General features: G+C 42.1%; 1 protein-coding gene across 2 annotated transcripts; it reads right to left on the bottom strand.

Annotated features, from left to right (window-relative positions):
* Window positions 1-644: 644 nt before the first annotated feature.
* LOC106585499 (aspartate beta-hydroxylase domain-containing protein 2) lies at window positions 645-20,051 on the bottom strand. 2 transcript variants are annotated; one of them, XM_014171774.2, is made up of 4 exons: window positions 19,638-20,051; window positions 3,608-4,815; window positions 3,202-3,315; window positions 645-3,039 (listed from the first exon to the last, which is right to left on the bottom strand). In XM_014171774.2, the coding sequence occupies exons 2-4, from the start codon at window positions 4,470-4,472 to the stop codon at window positions 2,930-2,932; spliced, it is 1,089 nt and encodes a 362-aa protein (XP_014027249.1). In that variant the 5' UTR covers window positions 4,473-4,815; window positions 19,638-20,051; the 3' UTR covers window positions 645-2,929. The 2 variants fall into 2 exon arrangements, with proteins under 2 accessions (XP_014027249.1, XP_014027250.1); XM_014171775.2 differs by lacking the exon at window positions 19,638-20,051 and adding an exon at window positions 19,193-19,549.
* Between the last annotated feature and the right edge of the window lie 210 nt (window positions 20,052-20,261).

Genomic DNA, 20,261 nt, shown 5'->3' with positions numbered 1-20,261 from the left:
GTATTGTGTTGTGTGAAAAAACGGCACATTTTAATGTGGCCTTTTATTGTCCCCAGCACAAGGTGCACCTGTGTAACGATCATGCTGGTTAATCAGCTTCTTGATATGCCACACCTGTCAGGTGGATGGAAATGTTCACTAACAGGGATGTAAACAAATTTATGCACAATTTGAGAGAAATAAGCTTTCTGTGCATATGGAACATTTCTGAGATATTTTATTTCAGCTCACGGAACATGGGACCAACACTTTACATGTTGCGTTTACATTTTTGTTCAGTATACTTAGTCATATGTAGAAGGGTAGTAGCCCCAGAACAGGTGTTCATTCCAGTAACCATTGTTTTTTACTGATTTCACACTTTTTTTTTTTTACAGTACATTATAATTCCTCTGCTGCTAAGATTGAGTAGCGTAGGTGTGTTAGTGTACTGGCCTTGCTTTGCTTCAGTGGAATCTCCATATTCACCTCTCCATCTGTTCATACTGAATATGGCACACCTACGCCTCCTCGTGCCACTAATATGAAACTGCAGAACAACATTCTACCCAAGGGTACTGATATGCAGACACACACGGAATACATAAGCGGTTGCAACAGTGTTACCATGCACAAAATAGATTATGAATTCAAGACTGAAGTTGTCTGATTCAGATAATTTGCCATTTATTAAATACTGTTCAAAATGAGTACAAATGCCACAAATATGACTATTGGGGAAGAATATCACCAAACATTTGATATGCAGCTGAAAAATCACAGAATGGTATAAAATGTTACTGAACAATAGCCAAACCACTTGATAAACATTTCAAATATCTAAAAATGAATGTCTCAAAATGACAAATACTCGGGAGAGAAGATGACATTGCAGTACCAGTAAATTAAGACCACACAATAACTACTGATTGTAAGACAATTATATTTCAAAACCTCTCAGATATGTTTTGTACTCCAACTATATTTACATAAATACAAAGTTGATATCAAATACAACCAAGCATATTACAAGCATTAATTAGATAATTTACCAAATACACAGTGGCGTGTATTCATGGATGTCAAGGGAAGCCAGGCTCCCCCCAAAATGTACCAAGAAAATAACATTAAATCATTTATCATTCATCTCTCTGTTTCATCATTTTCCCTCAATTCGCAAGAGGCTGAATGTATCTCGGAGGAGAAAGCATCCGAACAAGCGAAACAGATCCCCCTCTGTCGGTCTACGTGTATGCCATCTTTCTGATTCTGTATGGTCCCAACGACAGCCAGCATCAGATAGATGTATGACATTGTTGCCGACCCCAAGCATTGAATGGAATGCAAGGAAAGCCTGCGAGCATTTGGCCTCCCTTGATAAAAAAAAAAAGTTGCTCATCGTTGAGCTAAACGGTCCTGGCGCACCAAAAAAAAGTGTCAAGGGAAGCCAGCTTGGATTTTGGCGTCACTACTATCAAATCGCATTGAGAGCATACATCATTGATAGAAACAAGTTGAGGTGTTGCATCTCGTTGTGTTATTGTCTTCCAGTGACTAGCTAGCTAGCTACAGTTGTCCGTTTCCTAAATAAGCCATGGATGGCGATAGGGATTTGGACTTGTTGTTTTACTTAATTCTCTGTACTGGCCAATGATTATAACGGCATTCTGACCATTCATTCATACATTGTTGTGACCCTGGCCTGAGAGGATGTTAGTTCAACATGTAGCTAGATGTAGAAGGCTAACGTTATCTAGCTAACATTGCCCATGAATGGAAGTTAGGCCAGCATGCGTTTTAGCCAGCTAGCCTAGGACAACAAAAAATAAAACTGTGTACTGTATGACAGACTGTTTGGTCAAAATGAAAGGGAGGAGGATGGCATTGGAATTTCTCTACAAGTAGGGTGAGTCAACATATTATTCTACTTGCACAAACGCGCACACGCACAAAGAAATTAGAACCGTGGACAGCCACAACATGTTTAGCTTATGTTGATTGGACTAAATTGTTTTTGGTATCTTTTAGTTCACTGTATTAGACTAAGCAAAGGTGATTTGATGATGTTGAAATGTTGAAGTTGAAATGGTGCTGGAATAGTGGAGGCAGCGCCTGTTTTCTTTGTGACTTGCGGTAACTCTCTGTGGTTCTAAATCAATAGTTGTTTAGTAGTCCAAAATGTCAGAGACATTAACTTGCTTGACCATGCTGTAGGTCATGTAACTGTCTGTTACATGCAATATGCTTTGTGGACTAAACCGGACAGAGGTTGCTATCCGGTTTTGTGATAAAACAAGGGTGGTTGAATTTATTCTGCCACTGTCTTCTTATTGTCTTGGCCTTTAGAGCTATATATCACAGTCGCAAGGCATATGAATTAACAGGTTATAGAGCAAACAACGCAGTTATCACAACACAGGTTGTAATATGGCTTTTTTTCTGGCTTTTCCCCACTACTGCAAATACAACCATTTCTCCTGTGTAGCAACAACACAGGCAGTCTCTAGCAAATCATTTGATCTCTAAAAAACATTTTCTATGTGCTTATCCAACTGTTTTTGTGAAAGCTGTATTGATTTCTAAAGGAGAGCACGGTAAACTATCACACATGGGCAGGGATAATCACAGATATAAGGATTGGGGCTGTAAACATTCAAATGTAATATTTTACATTACGTCTGTTTGGTCAAAGTCAGTAGGTGCTAAGGGAGAGTTACAGGGAGAGAGCCAATTTGAACAAGACAGAGAATATGTACACAGTGAGTGTGGGAACGGAACAAGAGACAAAGAAGATCTCTCACCTCACTCACACTGTTCTTCTCTACTTTTCTCACCAACTCTCTCTTCAATTCTGACACATTCTCTCTGTCTCTCTTTACCTCTCTGTGTTTCTCTCTGTAGCTCTGTCTCTCTTTTTCTCCCCCCCACCCCACCCCACCCCACCGTCTGCTCAGCGTCCAGGGGTGAAGATGTAGTCCAGAGCCTGCCTCTCAGCAGCTGCCACATTAGGATGCCAGAGGTCCACCATGAAGACCACCCTGGGGCCGTCCTCTGGGCTGCCTGAACATAGAGAAAACACAGATTCCTGTTTTCCTCCAATCAACCCTTTATAACAGCTTAATAACATTTTGTCAGAATATTACAAACACACACACACACAACCCAGGGTAGAAAAAGGCAACCCCTTTCATCCCTCCTCACAAACAGCTGTCCCTCTCTCACCCTCATGGAAGGCCCTGTGGAGGAAGGAGTCATCAAACAGCAGACAGCTCCCCTCAGACCAGCACTGCGGCTCCCCTCCAACTACCAGCTCACAGGAAGAGGGCACTCTAAGACCTACAGAGGACAGACAGCAAGTCAGTCTATATAATTACTAAAGAAACCAAGGAAAATATTGTATGACTCAAACATATATGAATATATTCTAAAATGTCTGCTGTATATGCTGCAAGCAAAGCAAGCTTTGAAACCAACCATACGAAAGTGAATATCATTATTATCATTGTAATACTTTCACAAAGGCACAGGTGAACACATACATATGGGAGCCAGGTGCATTTTGGGAGCCAGGTGCATCCCTATATTTAACAGTGTTGTAGCCCTCCAGGGAGCTCTCTCTATTTCTTACCCAGGTGGCAGCGCAGCCTGACGTTGGTCGGGCCGTAATGCTCAGTTATCAGGGCTCCGGGGGTCAGCACAGAGAAGCAGGCATTTCCAAACACGTTGTTGGCAATGAAGGTGCGCAGCTGGCCCAGCACCCTCCATGCTCGGGGGCACCTCCTGGCGTTGAGGGCCAGCGGAGTTCCCTGGTTCACCAGGTAGAAGGTCCACCACTGGCCATGGGGGGTGCTGTTGGCCTTCCAGCCCGGAGGCAGGGAGGAGCCTGCCCGCGCTGGGGGGGCGTGGTAGATGTTCTCAAACTCAGCCAGCAGAGCAGGGAAGCTTCTCTCCAGCAGCTCCACGTCGTGTTTCTGTGCGTCCCGGGAGAAGAAGGGTGCTGAGGGCAGGTCAGGGAGGAAGAACACCTCTGGCCTCTGGATGGTGGGCCGGCTGGTGAGGTAGCGGCCCTGGTCTCGTACCCCTTTGTGTACCCTGCCCATGCCTGACCAGGTGTAGCGTTTGGCGTAATCCTGCAAGCTGTGGTACAGCCTCTGATTAAGACCCTCCCCTGTGTTGGTGCAGCGAAAACACTCGGTGGACTGGCAGTAAGCAAAGCCGTTCTGCTCCTCCACCCCTGACACCGGCCTGCCTTTAGCCCTACCATCCCCATCTGTGCTGATCAAGGCCCCCCCACCCCCTCCTACTCGACTGGGCTCAGTGCTGTACCCCCCACGCAGGGGAGAGGAGCTGTGCTCACGGCCTACCCTGTAACAGTACCACACAAAGAGCAGCAGCAGGCACATGGCTGTGCCAAAGGCACTGGACTCACAGTCCCTCATAGACTGCATCCCTCCAGCCACCATCTCCCTCACCCTTTCTAGTGACCACTCCATACTGGCTCCTCGCTAAAACCCCTGATGGTCTGGTCTGGAGAAACTACTGTTGAGAAGGTCAATGACCAAATCTGTCTGACTGATTGAAAATGTATTTTAGAGGAAAATCTTCCACAGGGTGTCTGAAAGGCTACTTTCAATAAACTCTTATCATCCCCCCTGTTGGATGCAGTCTGACACTATCTGATGACACACTAAGGCTCCAGTCCGGACATTTCAGCACTCAGGGATGAGGGGAGGGCTCCCCCTGCATCGCGTCTGGCTGTGCGGTATTTGTGCTGCTCCCGCCCTTTTTCATTTTAGACAAATGCAGACAGACAACATACCTCAGAGTATCTGGCATCTGCATCAGAAAGACAGGGAAGGAAATAGGGAAAAGGTCATTAGACATAAGCATTGCACAAACAAATACACTCAAGACTTTAGGCAGCATCTAATACAGAAGTAGAGTACCAACATGCAGATGTCATTGCAAGTTCAGTTTTCCACATGACTCCCCCACTTAGTTCCATATTAAACCAGCTAACTCCCACCCTCTGCACCACCCTTTGTGCAAACTCCCACCCCCACACTCAGCTCTGGACACACGCAGTGCATCATGCACACACCCATACGGATGGCATTTCAAATTCAGGTCTCCACACACCTCCACACTGCATTGTACAAAGCCATGAGTCACATTTCATGCATGTAAAATGACTTCATGGATAATTTTTTTGGGATGGTAAAACGTTTTTAGTATAAACTTAAACGACTACAACCAGATATAAAAATATGTAGAACATATCATGGAGCAATATATTTTTAAATAAGATCATCTTTGAGAACTAACAATCACCAAAATAAAAACTAGACAAGGAGAATTTTAAATGTAAAAAATTGCATGGCATGGGGCCCCCATTGACTTTGTTATAATGTTTGAGTCAATCAGATAGCATAAGAATAGCAAAATGTATAGAATTGCAGGAAACTAGGTTTAAAACTACAAATTCTCTCAGCCCCATGGCAAAATGTGTAGAATTGCAGGAAATGACCTATGAAACTGCAATTTTTCTCTCAGCGCCATTAATTGCTATATTGTAATTACTTCGCCACCATGGCCTATTTATTGCCTTATTTTGTGAAGTGCACCAGTCCTTCCTGCAGAAAAGCAACCCCACAACATTATGCTGCCACCACCGTGCTTCACGGTTGGGATGGTGTTCTTCTGCTTGCAAGCCTCCCCCTTTTTCCTCCAAACATAACGATGGTCATTATGGCCAAACAGTTCTATTTTTGTTTCATCAGACCAGAGGACATTTCTCCAAAAAGTACGATCTTTGTCCCCATTTGCAGTTGCAAACCGTAGTCTGGCTTTTTTATGGCGGTTTTGGAGCAGTGGCTTCTTCCTTGCTAAGCGGCCTTTCAGGTTATGTCGATATAGGACTCGTTTAACTGTGGATATAGATACTTTTGTACCTGTTTCCTCCAGCATCTTCACAAGTTCCTTTGCTGTTGTTCTGGGATTGATTTGCACTTTTCGCACCAAAGTACGTTCATCTCTAGGAGACAGAACGCATCTCCTTCCTGAGAGGTATGATGGCTGCGTGGTCCTATGGAGTTTATACTTGCATACTATTGTTTGTACAGATGAACGTGGTACCTTCAGGCGTTTGGAAATTACTCCCAAGGATGAACCAGACTTGTGGAGGTCTACAACTTTTTTTCTGAGGTCTTGGCTGATTTCTTTTGATTTTTCCATGTTGTCAAGCAAAGAGGCACTGAGTATGAAGATGGGCATTAAAATACATCCATAGGTTCACCTCCAATTGACTCAAATTATGTCTATTAGCCTATCAGAAACTTCTAATGCCATGACATCATTTTCTGGAATTTTCCAAGCTGTTTAATATCCTCTTTAGGCTAGGGGGTAGTATTTTCACGTCCGGATGAAAAGCGTGCCCAAAGTAAACTGCCTGTTACTCAGGCACAGAAGCTAGGATATGCATATAATTGGTACATTTCGATAGAAAACACTCTAAAGTTTCTAAAACTGTTAAAATAATGTCTGTGAGTATAACAGAACTGATATGCAGGCGAAACCTCGAGGACAAACCATCCCCCCCAAAAGAAATTCAGCCTACCACTGTTTCCAATGGCTTTCATGTTTATTATGAGGCGAAGTCCTCCCCGATTGCAGTCCCTAGGGCTTCCACTAGATGTCAACAGTCTTTAGAAAGAGTTTCAGGCTGGTTTTTGGAAAAATTAGCTAGAAGTTGTAGTTTTTCTAAGTGGCTCCCATTTTGGCTGTAGTGTTTCCATGCGCGTGGATGAAGTGTGTTCTTTGTTATTTATCTCCGGTAATGAACATACTATTCTCCGTCTTAAATTTGTATAATTTATTTACGTATTAGGGTACCTAAGGTTTGATTATAAATGTTGTTTGACTTGTTTGGATAAGTTTATTTGTAATGTTTGGGATTCATTTTGTATGCATTTTGAAGGAGGGAAACTGGTGGATTATTGACTGAAGCGCGCCAGCTAAACTGAGTATTTATGGATATAAAGAAGGACTTTATCAAACAAAAGGACCATTTGTGATGTAACTGGGACCTTTTGGAGTGCCAACAGAAGATCTTCAAAGGTAAGGCATTTATTATATCGCTATTTCTGACTTTCGTGGCGCACCTGCCTGGTTGAAATATGTTTTTCATGCTTTTGTATGCGGGGCGCTGTCCTCAGATAATCGTATGGTGTGCTTTCGGCGTAAAGTATTTTTGAAATCTGACACAGCGGCTGGATTAACAAGAAGTTAAGCTTTATTTTGATGTATAACACTTGTATTTTCATGAATGTTAAATATTTATATTTCTGTCATTTGAATTTCGCGCTCTGCAATTTCACCGGATGTTGTCGAGGTGGTTCGCTAGCAGAACGCCTGCGCTAGAAAGGTTAAAAAGGCACAGTCAACTTAGTGTATGTAAACTTCTGACCCACTGGAATTGTGAAACAGTGAATTATAAGTGAAATAGTCTGTCTGTAAACAATTGTTGGAAAAATGACTTGTGTCATGCACAAAGTAGATGTCCTAACCGACTTGCCATAACTATAGTTTGTTAACAAGAAATTTGTGGGGTTGTTGAAAAACCAGTTTTAATGACACCAACCTAAGTGTATGTAAACTTCCGACTTCAACTGTATGTGTGTTTGTGTTGTGTCAGTATGCATGTGTGTGTTATGTGTGTGTGTGTTATGTGTGTATGTGAATGTGTGTGGGTTTTGTGTGGGCAATACCATAGAGGCAATACCAGAATAAGTGATCTAATGGTTCTGTCTCTTCGCAGCAAAATCTGCAAAGCTAACATGGTTGTATGCCCCATATCAGTGCCGTGAGAAAGTATTTGCCTCCTTTCTGATTCTCTATTTTTGCATATTTTTGATAGGTAATGTTATCAGCTCTTCAACCAAAACCTACTATTAGATAAAGGGAACCTGTTCAAATAACACAAAAAATATTATTTTATTTATTTAATTAACAGAGTTATGCAACACCCAATTCCCCTGTGTGAAAAAGTAATTGCCCCCTTACACGGAATAACTGGTTGTGCCACCTTTAGCTGCAATGACTGCAACCAAATGCTTCCTATAGTTGTTGATCAGTCTCTCACATTGCTGTCGAGGAAATTTGGCCCACTCTTGCATGAAGAATTGATTTAACTTAGCGACATTTGTGGGTTTTCAAGCATGAACTGCTCGTTTCAAGTCCTGCCACATCTTCTCAATTCGGATTAGGTCTGGACTTTGACTAGGCCATTCCAAACCATTCAAATGTGTTGCTTTATAGCCATTTTCATGTAAACTTGATTGTGTGTTTTGGATCATTATCTTGCTGCATGAACCATCTGCGCTTCAGCTCACAGACGGATGGCCTGACATTCTCCTGTAGAATTCTCTGATATTCATGGTTCCTTCTATTAAGGCAAGTCGTCCAGGTCCTGAAGTAGCAAAGCATCCCCAAACCACCACCATGCTTGACTGTTGGTATGAGGTACTTACTGTGGAATGCAGTGTTTGGTTTCTGCAAGGCATAACGGGACCCATGTTTTCCAAAAAGCACCTGGAAGCCCCTGGATGGCCATCAACACTCTTGGAAGTATGCTCCATGCACAGATGATTCAAAAGTCTAAATTTTTGGACGACATCGGTCCCATTATGCCTGGCAAAAACCAGACACTGCAGTATCCAAAATTGGCAAAATATGAGAAAAATAAGGGGGTAAATGCTTTTTCACAGCACTGCACATAACATTCTGTTCATGGCAAGAATCTTGTATAATAAAAAACTGTTTTTTGAAACAAGCGTTGTTTTGTGTATCAGTTCATAAACCATGTGCCATGGAATCGGCACATCGAAAATCGAAACTATTTTGCAACCTGTAAAAGATTTTGATCCTAAAATTAAAGCGGGTATATTTTTGTATTTATGACAATTTTTGGAGGCCAATTTTGGTCTTTAATAAAGGGCAGACAAGTTCCCTACCTTCTCCACTTTCCAATTGCCTCCTCCATTTTTGAGTTAACGCTGAAATCAGCTGGTTGTAATTTGGGATAGAGCAAACATTTCCATATTTTTGTTAACAGCACGTGACATAACTCCACCTTCCCTATTTATAAGATAATACCTTATTTTTTCCCCATAAATAATGCTTTTTTAAATGTTTATTACATTTTAATAATTTAGTAGACACTCTTATCCAGAGCAATTTACAGGAACGATTAGGGTTAAGTGCCTTGCACAAGGGCACATTCACAGAGTTTTCAGCTAGCTCCGGGATTCAAACCAGAGACCTTTCAGTTACTGGTCCAACGCTCTTAACCGCTAGGCTACCTGCTGCCCCATAAAAAGGTAATACATTTTAAAAGTTAAATGACAAATATTTAGGCTATATTGGCACATTAGTTTCTAGGTCGAGGAATAGCCGGTCTGATCCGGAAAGAAGGCAGAACACGCGTTAAGCTTTCCTGAATAACTGGCAGAGGTGAGACCAAGTCACTATTATTCGAGTAACAAGCAAGTCTCAAGTAACAAGGTCAGAGTCTCAAGTCGAGTCCCAAGTAGAACGGGTGGAGTCAAGTCAAAGTCGTGCATTCTAAGAGCAAGTGAAGTCGAGTCACAAGTCAAGTAAAAAAAAAAAATCTATACATGCAATGACTTGTTCAAGTACAAATTGAGATGCTGAGACCATAAGGTTCCATCTGACATTTTTGTCAAAAATGAATTAGTCACATATAATAGATCTTTAGATGGTTATTCATACGTTTGTGAAGTTAGATTTTTGAAAAAGTTAATTTTAAGTGAAAAACTACAGCTTTCTATCCGCATAAACTAATTTGAACTTGGTGCTATAAGGTTGTATCTGCAATCCAATCACAAGCCTGAACAAATACAGAGGGACCAATCAGAACACGTCTTTGCCATCTCCCTCTAAGTATGGTCTAGGCTAGTCTAGCGAGCAAAAATGGCACACAAGCAAGAAAATAACACTATCAGAAATCTTAAAGTAAACAATGTCACATCGTTGTTCAGTGATGACAGTAATTCGTCTGATGATCGTAATACATTTCTTAACTATTTGATGATGAGTACTGACTATCTTGGTACAATAGTGATATTATATCATGTATGTATTCAAATAGCTACAGTCTTCTTAAAAACTGAACAAGTCTAATTCAGAAGTGTCAGATAGAACCTTTGTGATTGCACCCTCCTGAAAAAAACAGATTTACAAATGCCTCAGGATTTTGATACTCTGCACTTTAGGTGAGGACCTTAAGGTGAGGGTCTACATCCAAGATGGCGTAGCAGTGGGACGTGTGTTTTGTCTTGTCACGTGTAAATATCGTTTTTCCTTGTTTTTTTCCGTATATATTTCATATATATTTTAATATCACTTTCCATCTACGGACTGAATATACTCTCCTGCAACCCGCCTCACCCAATGTGGTACAGATCTGCTATTTCTTTATACTTAAGAACCGGAACCCCCATCAAAAGCTAGCCAGCTAACTGGCTACTAACTAGTAGTCAGTTAGCCATTGCTGGGCCCATCTGCTAGGCCAATCTCCCGGCTAGCAGTAGAGGCACATCAGCCACTCCTTGGGCTACAATACCTGGACCCCCACCGACCCATCACGACTGGTTTTTCAACTGACTCCTCCGTCGCGACGTCCCCTGTATGCCCACCCGCTAGCTTGCTAGCCGCGGCCCGCTAGCTGTCTAGAGCACATCGGACTGTTAGCTTAACCTGTTGGGGATAGGGGGCAGTATTTGCATGGCCGGATAAAAAACGTACCCGATTTAATCTGGTTACTACTCCTGCCCAGTAACTAGAATATGCATATAATTATTGGCTTTGGATAGAAAACACCCTAAAGTTTCTAAAACTGTTTGAATGGTGTCTGTGAGTATAAGAGAACTCATATGGCAGGCAAAAACCTGAGAAGATTCTGTACAGAAAGTGCCCTCTCTGACCATTCCTTGGGCTTCTTGGCTCTCTTTATTGAAAACTGAGGATCTTTGCAGTAACGTGACACTTCATGGCTCCCATAGGCTCTCAGAACCCGGGAAAAAACTGAATGATGTAATTCCAGCCCCAGGCTGAAACACATTAGCGCCTTTGCTAAGTGGTCTATCAGAGGACCATCAGACTGAGGCTCGTGCACGAGGGGATCCCATGTTTTTATTTTCTCTCTCTTTGAACGTAAACACGCTTTCCCGGTTGGAATATTATCGCTTTTTTACGAGAAAAATAGCATAAAAATTGATTTTAAACAGCGGTTGACATGCTTCGAAGTACTAACTCCAAAAAGTTCTGGGATACGAGAGCACCTCCTGCCAGCTGCCCACTGCATTGAGGCTAGGAAACACTGTCACCACCGATAAATCCGCGATAATTGACTATTTCAAGAAGCATTTTTCTACGGCTGGCCATGCTTTCCACCTGGCTACCCCTAGCCCGGTCAACGGCCCTGCATCCCTCACTGCAACTTGCCCAAGCCTCCCCTATTTCTCCTTCACCCAAATCCAGATAGCTGATGTTCTGAAAGAGCTGCAAAATCTGGACCCCTACAAATCAGAAGGGCTAGACAATCTGGACCCTCTCTTCCTAAAGTTATCAGCCGAAATTGTTGCAACCCCTATTACTAGCTTGTTCAACCTCTCTTTCGTATCGTCTGAGATCCACAAAGATTGGAAAGCTGCATCGGTCATCCCCCTTTTCAAAGGGGGAGACACTCTAGACCCAAACTGTTACAGACCTATATCTATCCTATCCTGCCTTTCTACGGTCTTCGAAAGCCAAGTTAACAAACAGATCACCGACCATTTCGAATTCCACCGTACCTTCTCCGCTATGCAATCTGGTTTCCGAGCTGGTCATGGGTGCACCTCAGCCACGCTCGATAAAAGACAATACTGTGCAGCTGTATTCATCGACCTGGCCAAGGCTTTCGACTCTGTCAATCACCACATCCTTATCGGCAGACTCAACAGCCTTGGTTTCTCAAATGACTGCCTCGCCTGGTTCACCAACTACTTCTCTGATAGAGTTCAGTGTGTCAAATCGGAGGGCCTGTTGTCCGGACCTCTGGCAGTCTCTATGGGGGTGCCTCAGGGTTCAGTCCTCAGGCCGGCTCTTTTCTCTGTATATATCAATGATGTTGCTCTTGCTGCTGGTGATTCTCTGATCCACCTCTACGCAGACGACACCATTCTGTATACTTCTGGCCCTTCTTTGGACACTGTGTTAACAAACCTCCAGACGATCTTCAATGCCATACAACTCTCCTTCCGTGGCCTCCAACTGCTCTTAAATGCAAGCAAAACTAAATGCCTGCTCTTCAACCGATCGCTGCTCACACCTACCCACCCGTCCAGCATCACTACTCTGGACGGTTCTGACTTAGAATATGTGGACAACTACAAATACCTAGGTGTCTGGTTAGACTGTAAAGTCTCCTTCCAGACTCACATTAAGCATCTCCAATCCAAAATGAAATCTAGAATCTGCTTCCTGTTTCGCAACAAAGCATCCTTCACTCATGCTGCCAAACACACCCTCGTAAAACTGACTATCCTACCGATCCTTGACTTCGGCTATGTCATTTACAAAATAGCCTCCAACACTCTACTAAGCAAATTGGATGCAGTCTATCACAGTGCCACCCGTTTTGTCACCAAAGCCCCATATACTACCCACTGTATGCTCTCGTTGGCTGGCCCTCGCTTAATATCCGTCGCCAAACCCACTGGCTCCAGGTCATCTATAAGTCGTTGCTAGGTAAAGCACCACCTTATCTCAGCTCACTGGTCACCATAGCAGCACCCACCTATAGCACGCGCTCCAGCAGGTATATTTCACTGGTCACCCCCAAAGCCAATTCCTCCTTTGGCTGCCTTTCCTTCCAGTTCTCTGCTGCCAATGACTGGAACAAACTGCAAAAATCACTGAAGCTGGAGACTCATATCTGCCTCACTAGCTTTAAGCACCAGCTGTCAGAGCAGCTGTCAGAGCAGCTCACAGATCACTGCACCTGTACATAGCCAATCTGTAAATAGCCCATCCAACTACCTCATCACCATACTGTTATTTATTTTGCTCCTTTGCACCCCAGTACCGCTACTTACACATATATCACCCCAGTGATTAATTTGCCATACTGTAATAATTTGGCCACTATGGCCTATTTATTGCCTCGCCCCCCTTATCCTACCTAATTTGCACACACTGTATATAGACTTTCTCTATTGTATTATTGGCTGTATGTTTGTTTATTCCATGTGTAACTCTGTGTTGTTGTTTGTGTCGCATTGCTTTGCTTTATCTTGGCCAGGCCGCAGTTGTAAATGAGAACTTGTTCTCAACTAGCCTACCTGGTTAAATAATGGTGAAATAAAAAAATAAAAAATAAAATAATGGGTTAAGAAAGAAGAATTCACTACAAAACAGTTAATATTCTTGATCAGCAAACCATTTTTGTAGCTGCATATTTAGTTATGTTAATCCTCTCTCCCTACATTTGCGCTGCACCCGATCCTATAGCTGTACCACAAATCAGCAACCTGTTCGCTAGCGCAGTGGATCTCAAAGGTTTTGACCTGCGTACGACAAAAAGGAGGGGTTCAAAGTTTGCGACCCCCCACGCATGCACGCGCAAATGATGCTTTTTTTTTTAAACGAAAGATACAGAAATAAACTGCGTTTTACACCTGCATTTTGAGCTGAAAGTCATTAATGTTAACAGTCAATATAAACTAGTCCAGAGTCCAGAGCAAGCACGATCACACAGCCTACCTATATGCAGCGGGGGTTGCAGGATTGGATGGAAAGCATGATCTGTCTGTAGTCTTTTTCTTTCTCTCAAATATTGTAATTACAGTGCATTCAGAACGTATTCAGATCCCTTGACTTTTTACACATTTTGTTACGTTACAGCCTTATTCTAAAATGGATTAAATAAATACAAATCTGCAGCAATCTACACACAATACCACATAATGACAAAGCGAAAACAGTTTTGACATTTAAAAAAACAGAAATACCTTATTTACATATGTATTCAGACCCTTTGATATGAGAAACTAAATTGAGGTCAGGTGCATCCTGTTTCCATTGATCATCCTTGAGATGTTTCTACAATTTAATTGAAATCCACCTGTGGTAAATTCAATTGATTGGACATGATTTGGAAAGGCACACACTCGTCTATATAAGGTCCCACAGTTGACAGTAAATGTCAGAGCAAAAACCAAGACATGAGGTCGAAGGAATTGTCCATAGAGCTCCGAGACAGGATTTTGTCAAGGCACAAATATGAGGAAGGGTACCAAAACATTTCTGCAGCATTAAAGGTCCCCAAAAGCACAGTGGCCTCCATCATTCTTAAATGGAAGAAGTTTGGAACCACCAAGACTCTTCCTAGAGCTGGTCGCCCGGCCAAACTGAGCAATCGGGGGAGAATGGCCTTGGTCAGGGAGGTGACCAAGAACCCGATGGTCACTCTGACAGAGCTCTAGAGTTCCTCTGTGGAGATGGGAGAACCTTCCAGAAGGACAACCATCTCTGCAGCACTCCACCAATCAGGCCTTATGGTAGAGTGGTCGAAACGGAAGCCACTCCTCAGTAAAAGACACATGACAGCCCACTTGGAGTTTGCCAAAAAGGCACTTAAAGACTCTCAGACCATAAGAAATAAGATCCTCTGGTCTGGTGAAACCAAGATTGGACTCTTTGGCCTGAATGTCCAGCGTCACATCTGGAGGAAACCTGGCACCATCCCTACGGTCAAGCATGGTGGTGGCGGCATCATGCTGTGGGGATGTTTTTCAGTGGCAGGGACTGGGAGACTAATCAGGATTGAGGCAAAGATGAACAGAGCAAAGTACAGAGAGATCCTTGATGAAAACCTGCTCCAGAGCATTCAGGAACTCAGATTGTGGCGAAGGTTCACCTTCCAACAAGACAACGACCCTAAGAACACACACAACACAAGAGTGGCTTCGGGACAAGTCTCTGAATGTCCTTGAGTGGCCCAGCCAGAGCCCGGAATTGAACCCGATCGAACATCTCTGAAGAGACCTGAAAATAGCTGTGCAGCGACGCTCCCCATCCAACCTGACAGAGCTTTAGAGGATCTGCAGAGAAGAATGGGAGAATCTCCCCAAATACAGATGTGCCAAGCTTGTAGCGTCACACCCAAGAAGACCCGTGGCTGTAATCGCTGCCAAAGGTGCTTCAACAAAGTACTGAGTAAAGGGTCTGAATACTTATGTAAATGTGATATTTCCGTTTTTTTTTATTTTATACATTTGCTAAAATTTCTAAAAACCTGTTTTTGCTTTGTCATTATGGGGTAGTGTGTAGATTGAGGGTAAACAAACAATTGAATACATTTTAGAATAAGTCTGTAACCTAACAAAATGTGGGAAAAGTAAAGGTTTCTGAAGGCACTGTAATTCACCAGAATATGTTACATCTTCATCACATAAGTACTGAAGCTAGTGCGATCTTAGATATATAGCCAGTACCACCCCTGAGGTATAAAATTATAACTAGGGTTGTTGCAGTGACCGTATTACCAGCGGTCACAAGTCATGAAGGCATTCAAATTCCACATGACCATTTACTTACGATTTTTACGCTTGTCTAAGCTCCGATGTTGCTGCAGGTCATTAGTAGCCTACCAAACTTTCTAACTGCCTGGTACTCAGCACTATATTGTCCCTCTACTCCCTCTGACATCAATGCAAATGTATTTGAAAATCTAATCAAACACTTCATGTTGCGCAACATTTCTATAGGCTATGCAATTGTGTGAGAAAACAGAGTGATGGCCACTAATAAAAAGAGGAGGATCCCATGAGCTTTCTATAGGCTAGGCCTACTATATTTATTCATCAACTTTCCTAATATTAAGCACATTGCTTATATTTACAACAGGAGTATAGCCAACCTGGCTGGCATGAAAATAAACGACGGGAAAAGCATCCATTCGCTATTTAAGTGCATAGATGACATGTATTTTTTCCTCTGCCCGTTTCGATACAGGTGCATGATAATGGTCCATTCTAAATCATAAATGTCACACATATTGTTTAGTATATGTAAAGACAAGATTAAATCAAGAATAGTCTGATTAATTATATATCATCACTTGTGAATGATGCCGAGCATAAGAAACAATGCCTGTTTTTGCGACTTGTTCAAATCATAGTCACACACCTCATGTAGCCTAGCCCATAGGCTTATATGTTTTAATAAGGTTTGCAACACAACTAAAGTGGCCAAATAATTTCTTAAAATTAAGCACATTAATCCGCTTTACTCGTGAGTTTCAAGTTTGGGTAAGATAATTTTCAACATAAAAATGCACCTTTATGATAAAAGCATTACATGCATAATTTCATTTGCGGTCACTTTTGATAATGGTGTTTTCTGCTAATGGAACATTTGCGCTTATAGCCTACTACCATGTGCGCATGGCTGCGCTTATAATGTGAAGAAATAGCCTAATAGTTTATCAACATTTTAAGCTAAACGTGCTCTTCTGTTGTCAGCCACATTACATAAACAAGGTTTTTTGATGCTAGTTGTTGTATTAATTTGGGATCTATCGCATCCCACAACTGTCCCAGACTGTTTGGAATATTTATTTCTCGCACAGAATAGGTCGACTTTTGTACTATGGGGGATAGTACATTGACATTGGCTATAGTTTTTGCTGTTTTTTAGGCCTACTCATCTTGTTGGCTGACGAAAAGTAAATGTGGACAGTTCATCCAATATCTTCAATATGCACCTCGTAATTGGATATGGCACAACGCAGCACTCCCGGCCGCAAAAGGCATGGATTTTTTTAGGGTGCATTACGGCCACAAAGGCAATGCCGCCATGAAATTCAAGGCATCATCAAATGCTTGTCAAATAGTGAATGAGAGACTAATGAAGTATGTACAGCCGGCGCAAAAAAACAAAGCAGAGCTCATGCCTTTCAAGCGACTTTTTAAAAATAATCATTAGTCTCACCATGCAGCCTTACAATGTATTAAACATCAAAACATATAGCCCAACATTTGTAGAACAACTGAAGTTACATTAATAACTCTAAATTAAGCATATAGGAGTACCAGTTTCTTTGTTAACCACTCAACACAGAATAGCCGCATGTGCGCACTCCCTCAAATCGTTTGGAGAAAATATTTAGATTTTATTCAGCTTTGTTCAATTGTATTATTCATACTAGAAAATAATATAAAATAATGCCACGGAATTATAAGTAAATCTTGTCTGTTAAACTAGTGTAGCCCACAGTCATAGCCACATCAGGACAACTCAGAGTATGCTATTATGTTCTTCTGAAATAGACTACATTTTCTTCATATCATGCTTCTTTAGACATGTCTAAAATAAATTATGGATTTATTGTTAAGGTGTAGGCTATATTACATGGATTTATTCAAGTTTTTAAAATGGCTTGTAGGCTATGTGTGGAAGCCAGGAGATCCTTAATGTGTTTGTTAATTAACGGTCAATTACCGTGAGACTGACAGTTATTTGCTTGACAATCACCAGCTGACGGAATTTCGTGACCGCCACAGGCCTACTTATAACCCACCCAAACTAGGCCTACCTGAAATATGAAAATAATCAATGAAATCACCAGGTAGCCTATTGTTCTGGCAAGATGCCTCCGTAGCAGATTTCTAGACTGAATTTTATATGGATAATAATAACATAGTTAGTCTACTCTGTTTTTTCCAGTGCCAGCATCCCCTCAAAACCTTCTCACTGCGCTACTGTAGCGCACCCGACCTGTGTTAATTGACAGTTTGCTGGTCCAATCAGAGGGCAGAGTGTGCGTTTCACTAGCTAATCTGTTTATTTGCAAGTGCGGTACTGTCTCTGGCTGTGTGGAGAGTAGCCTAATCCATGGAGACTCTGTGCCACAAAATAAGTGACATGACATTACAAACCCTGGCCAAATAATTTCAAGTAATCAGTCAGGTCCCGAGTCTTGAGGCTCCAAGGTGAAGTCAAGTTATTTTATTTTCTCGAGTCAGACTCGAGTCCAAGTCATGTGACTCGAGTCCACACTGATAACTGGGCCTGCTGGGAGCATATGACAACTTGGGAGAATAATGGTTCAGCAACAGACAACGCATCAGAAGTAAAAATACAGACAGAGTGGCCTGCTACTGTGCCATTCTATAATCTGTCAAGAGTAGACCCACAACTGATCCAAATGGAATGAAACATTCAAATAACAGGGCTTTTGCGCCATTATTCAAATGACCTTTTCCACTGCAGTGTAAAGCCTAGAGTAGAATTATACTCACTTGAAAACAATATTGCAATTATTAACTGGATTGTGGTGTTGTAGGCTTGGTAGGATAATTTGATTGTTCTTAAACAAGATCAATAAGAGAGCTTTTTGAATTGCATGTCTTCACTGTTCTTTCATGCAATTATGCACCTGGCCTCTCCTCTGCTTATCAGCTATTCCTCTATTTTGTGGACTTATTTTGAAAAATTCCGATTTTAATTATTTTGTGTGGTATGATTTCTACTTAACCTACAGCAGATCTGGACAAACGATCCACCTACCACTATTGTCACTATGAATACAGGGCAGGATAGACAGTTGATTGGTAGACTATATTGACCTGTGTGTGGTATAGTAAGCATGTGGAAAAAGCATAGGGCATAAGGGAAGTACCAAAACACCTTGATAGGGGAGGCGCATGCAAGCAGAATAGGAAATCTGGCAATATGGAAGACAATATATAGTAACACATGCAGAATGGCGAATGTAAATCAGGGGGAAAAAACGCACTACCCTCCCCTGTGCAAACAAAAAAAAACAACACTCCCCAAACCAAAAAATGTTTTTGCCCCCCCCCACCCAGTACTGTACATTTCGTTTCGAACTGTCCCTTAGGAAAGTGAAAAAGGATCATGGCAATGTAAACAACCATGATGTGCATGAAGAGAACAAAGGATTTGCACCAGCATATATACATGAACAGTAACTGCAGTATGAAGCACCCACAATCACGAGTCACGACACAGACGAAAAGATACTGTCACAAGAATACTATGCACTGCATACAGTAAACATAAACACGCATAAGCAGCGCTCACAATGTACATAACTGCCTATGCTTCTCCTGCAAAACAATCTCACCAAGAATGGTCCGGCAAACCTGCTTGGACAGCCAGAACAGCCCTCTCCTCTCAAGTGAACACAACCCCGATCACAGTCCACCGAGACGCACGCCCCCACAGAACCGCCCTGGCACAACTACATAGTTCACTCCACTGAGCTATAGCCTATATACGCTCGTTGTCTGCTGCCATGCCTTGAGGAACTGTCATATTAAAAAACCCTACAGCAATGGGGACAACCATCCATAACACTCGTCTCCCCTCTCCTCTCTCAATTTCACCAATATTCCTGCCTCTAATGCCCTCATGCTTGCCTACGTGTCATCATTCAATCGCATAAAATCACCACAGAATCTCAGACAGCATCTTGTGTGAAGATCTGTAAAAGCTAGACTTGTAGCCCATAAAAACAACTCGGAACGAATGCAACATGATAGGCCTGCGCAATAATAATAACAACTCACCCAATTGTCATGGTTGTGGATGATATCTCGCCTACAGGTTTACCATGTTACCAAGCAGCTAGTGTCCTCTATATCTAGGTTATAAGCCTATAATTACCTAACGAGGCCCTACTTAACTTGTGTTGTTGCATGACATTCACCGCGATATCTAGTAAACTAACAGCAGGCAAAGCACGTACAAAGCACTGCAGTGCAACAGGAAGTCAGATCAATCTACCCCGGTATAGGCGTACAAGCTAATCTTTAGATTTAAAATTAAACATAGGCCTTCGCAAATAAGAATGTAAATGCTAAATACTTATAAGCTATATGTGTCCGTAAAAATAACCTTAAATCGCCTTGTAATAATGTAGCCAGTAGCCTATAAAACTCTACAGGACAGAAGACTTGGGCAACTCATCCAGTCCCTCTACTATTTAAACTACAGTCCCCAACATGCCCTTGTGAACTATGACAGGAACGTACATTTTATGCCACGTTCATAGATTAGTCGGAACTAGGAAACTAAGAAATGTCCGACTCGCTAACTGGTTGTAGTTGGCAAGTCGAATATTTCTGAGTTTCCTGGTTCCAAATAGTATATGAACGTGGCAATAGTCCACAAACGCTGAGACGCGATACTCC

The sequence above is a fragment of the Salmo salar genome, chromosome ssa24 (genome assembly GCF_905237065.1).
Source record: "Salmo salar chromosome ssa24, Ssal_v3.1, whole genome shotgun sequence".
Lineage (NCBI taxonomy): Eukaryota > Metazoa > Chordata > Actinopteri > Salmoniformes > Salmonidae > Salmo > Salmo salar.
Note: the sequence above shows the minus strand (reverse complement) of the source record. Positions and strands in the feature narration are given on the sequence as shown.

Coding starts and splice junctions, on each gene's coding strand:
- LOC106585499 (XM_014171774.2), bottom strand. CDS start 4,472: ATGGAGTGGTCACTAGAAAGGGTGAGGGAGATGGTGGCTGGAGGGATG. Junction 3,316..3,607: donor CAGGCTGCGCTGCCACCTGG/GTAAGAAATAGA, acceptor TGTCCTCTGTAG/GTCTTAGAGTGCCCTCTTCC. Junction 3,040..3,201: donor CCACAGGGCCTTCCATGAGG/GTGAGAGAGGGA, acceptor CTCTATGTTCAG/GCAGCCCAGAGGACGGCCCC.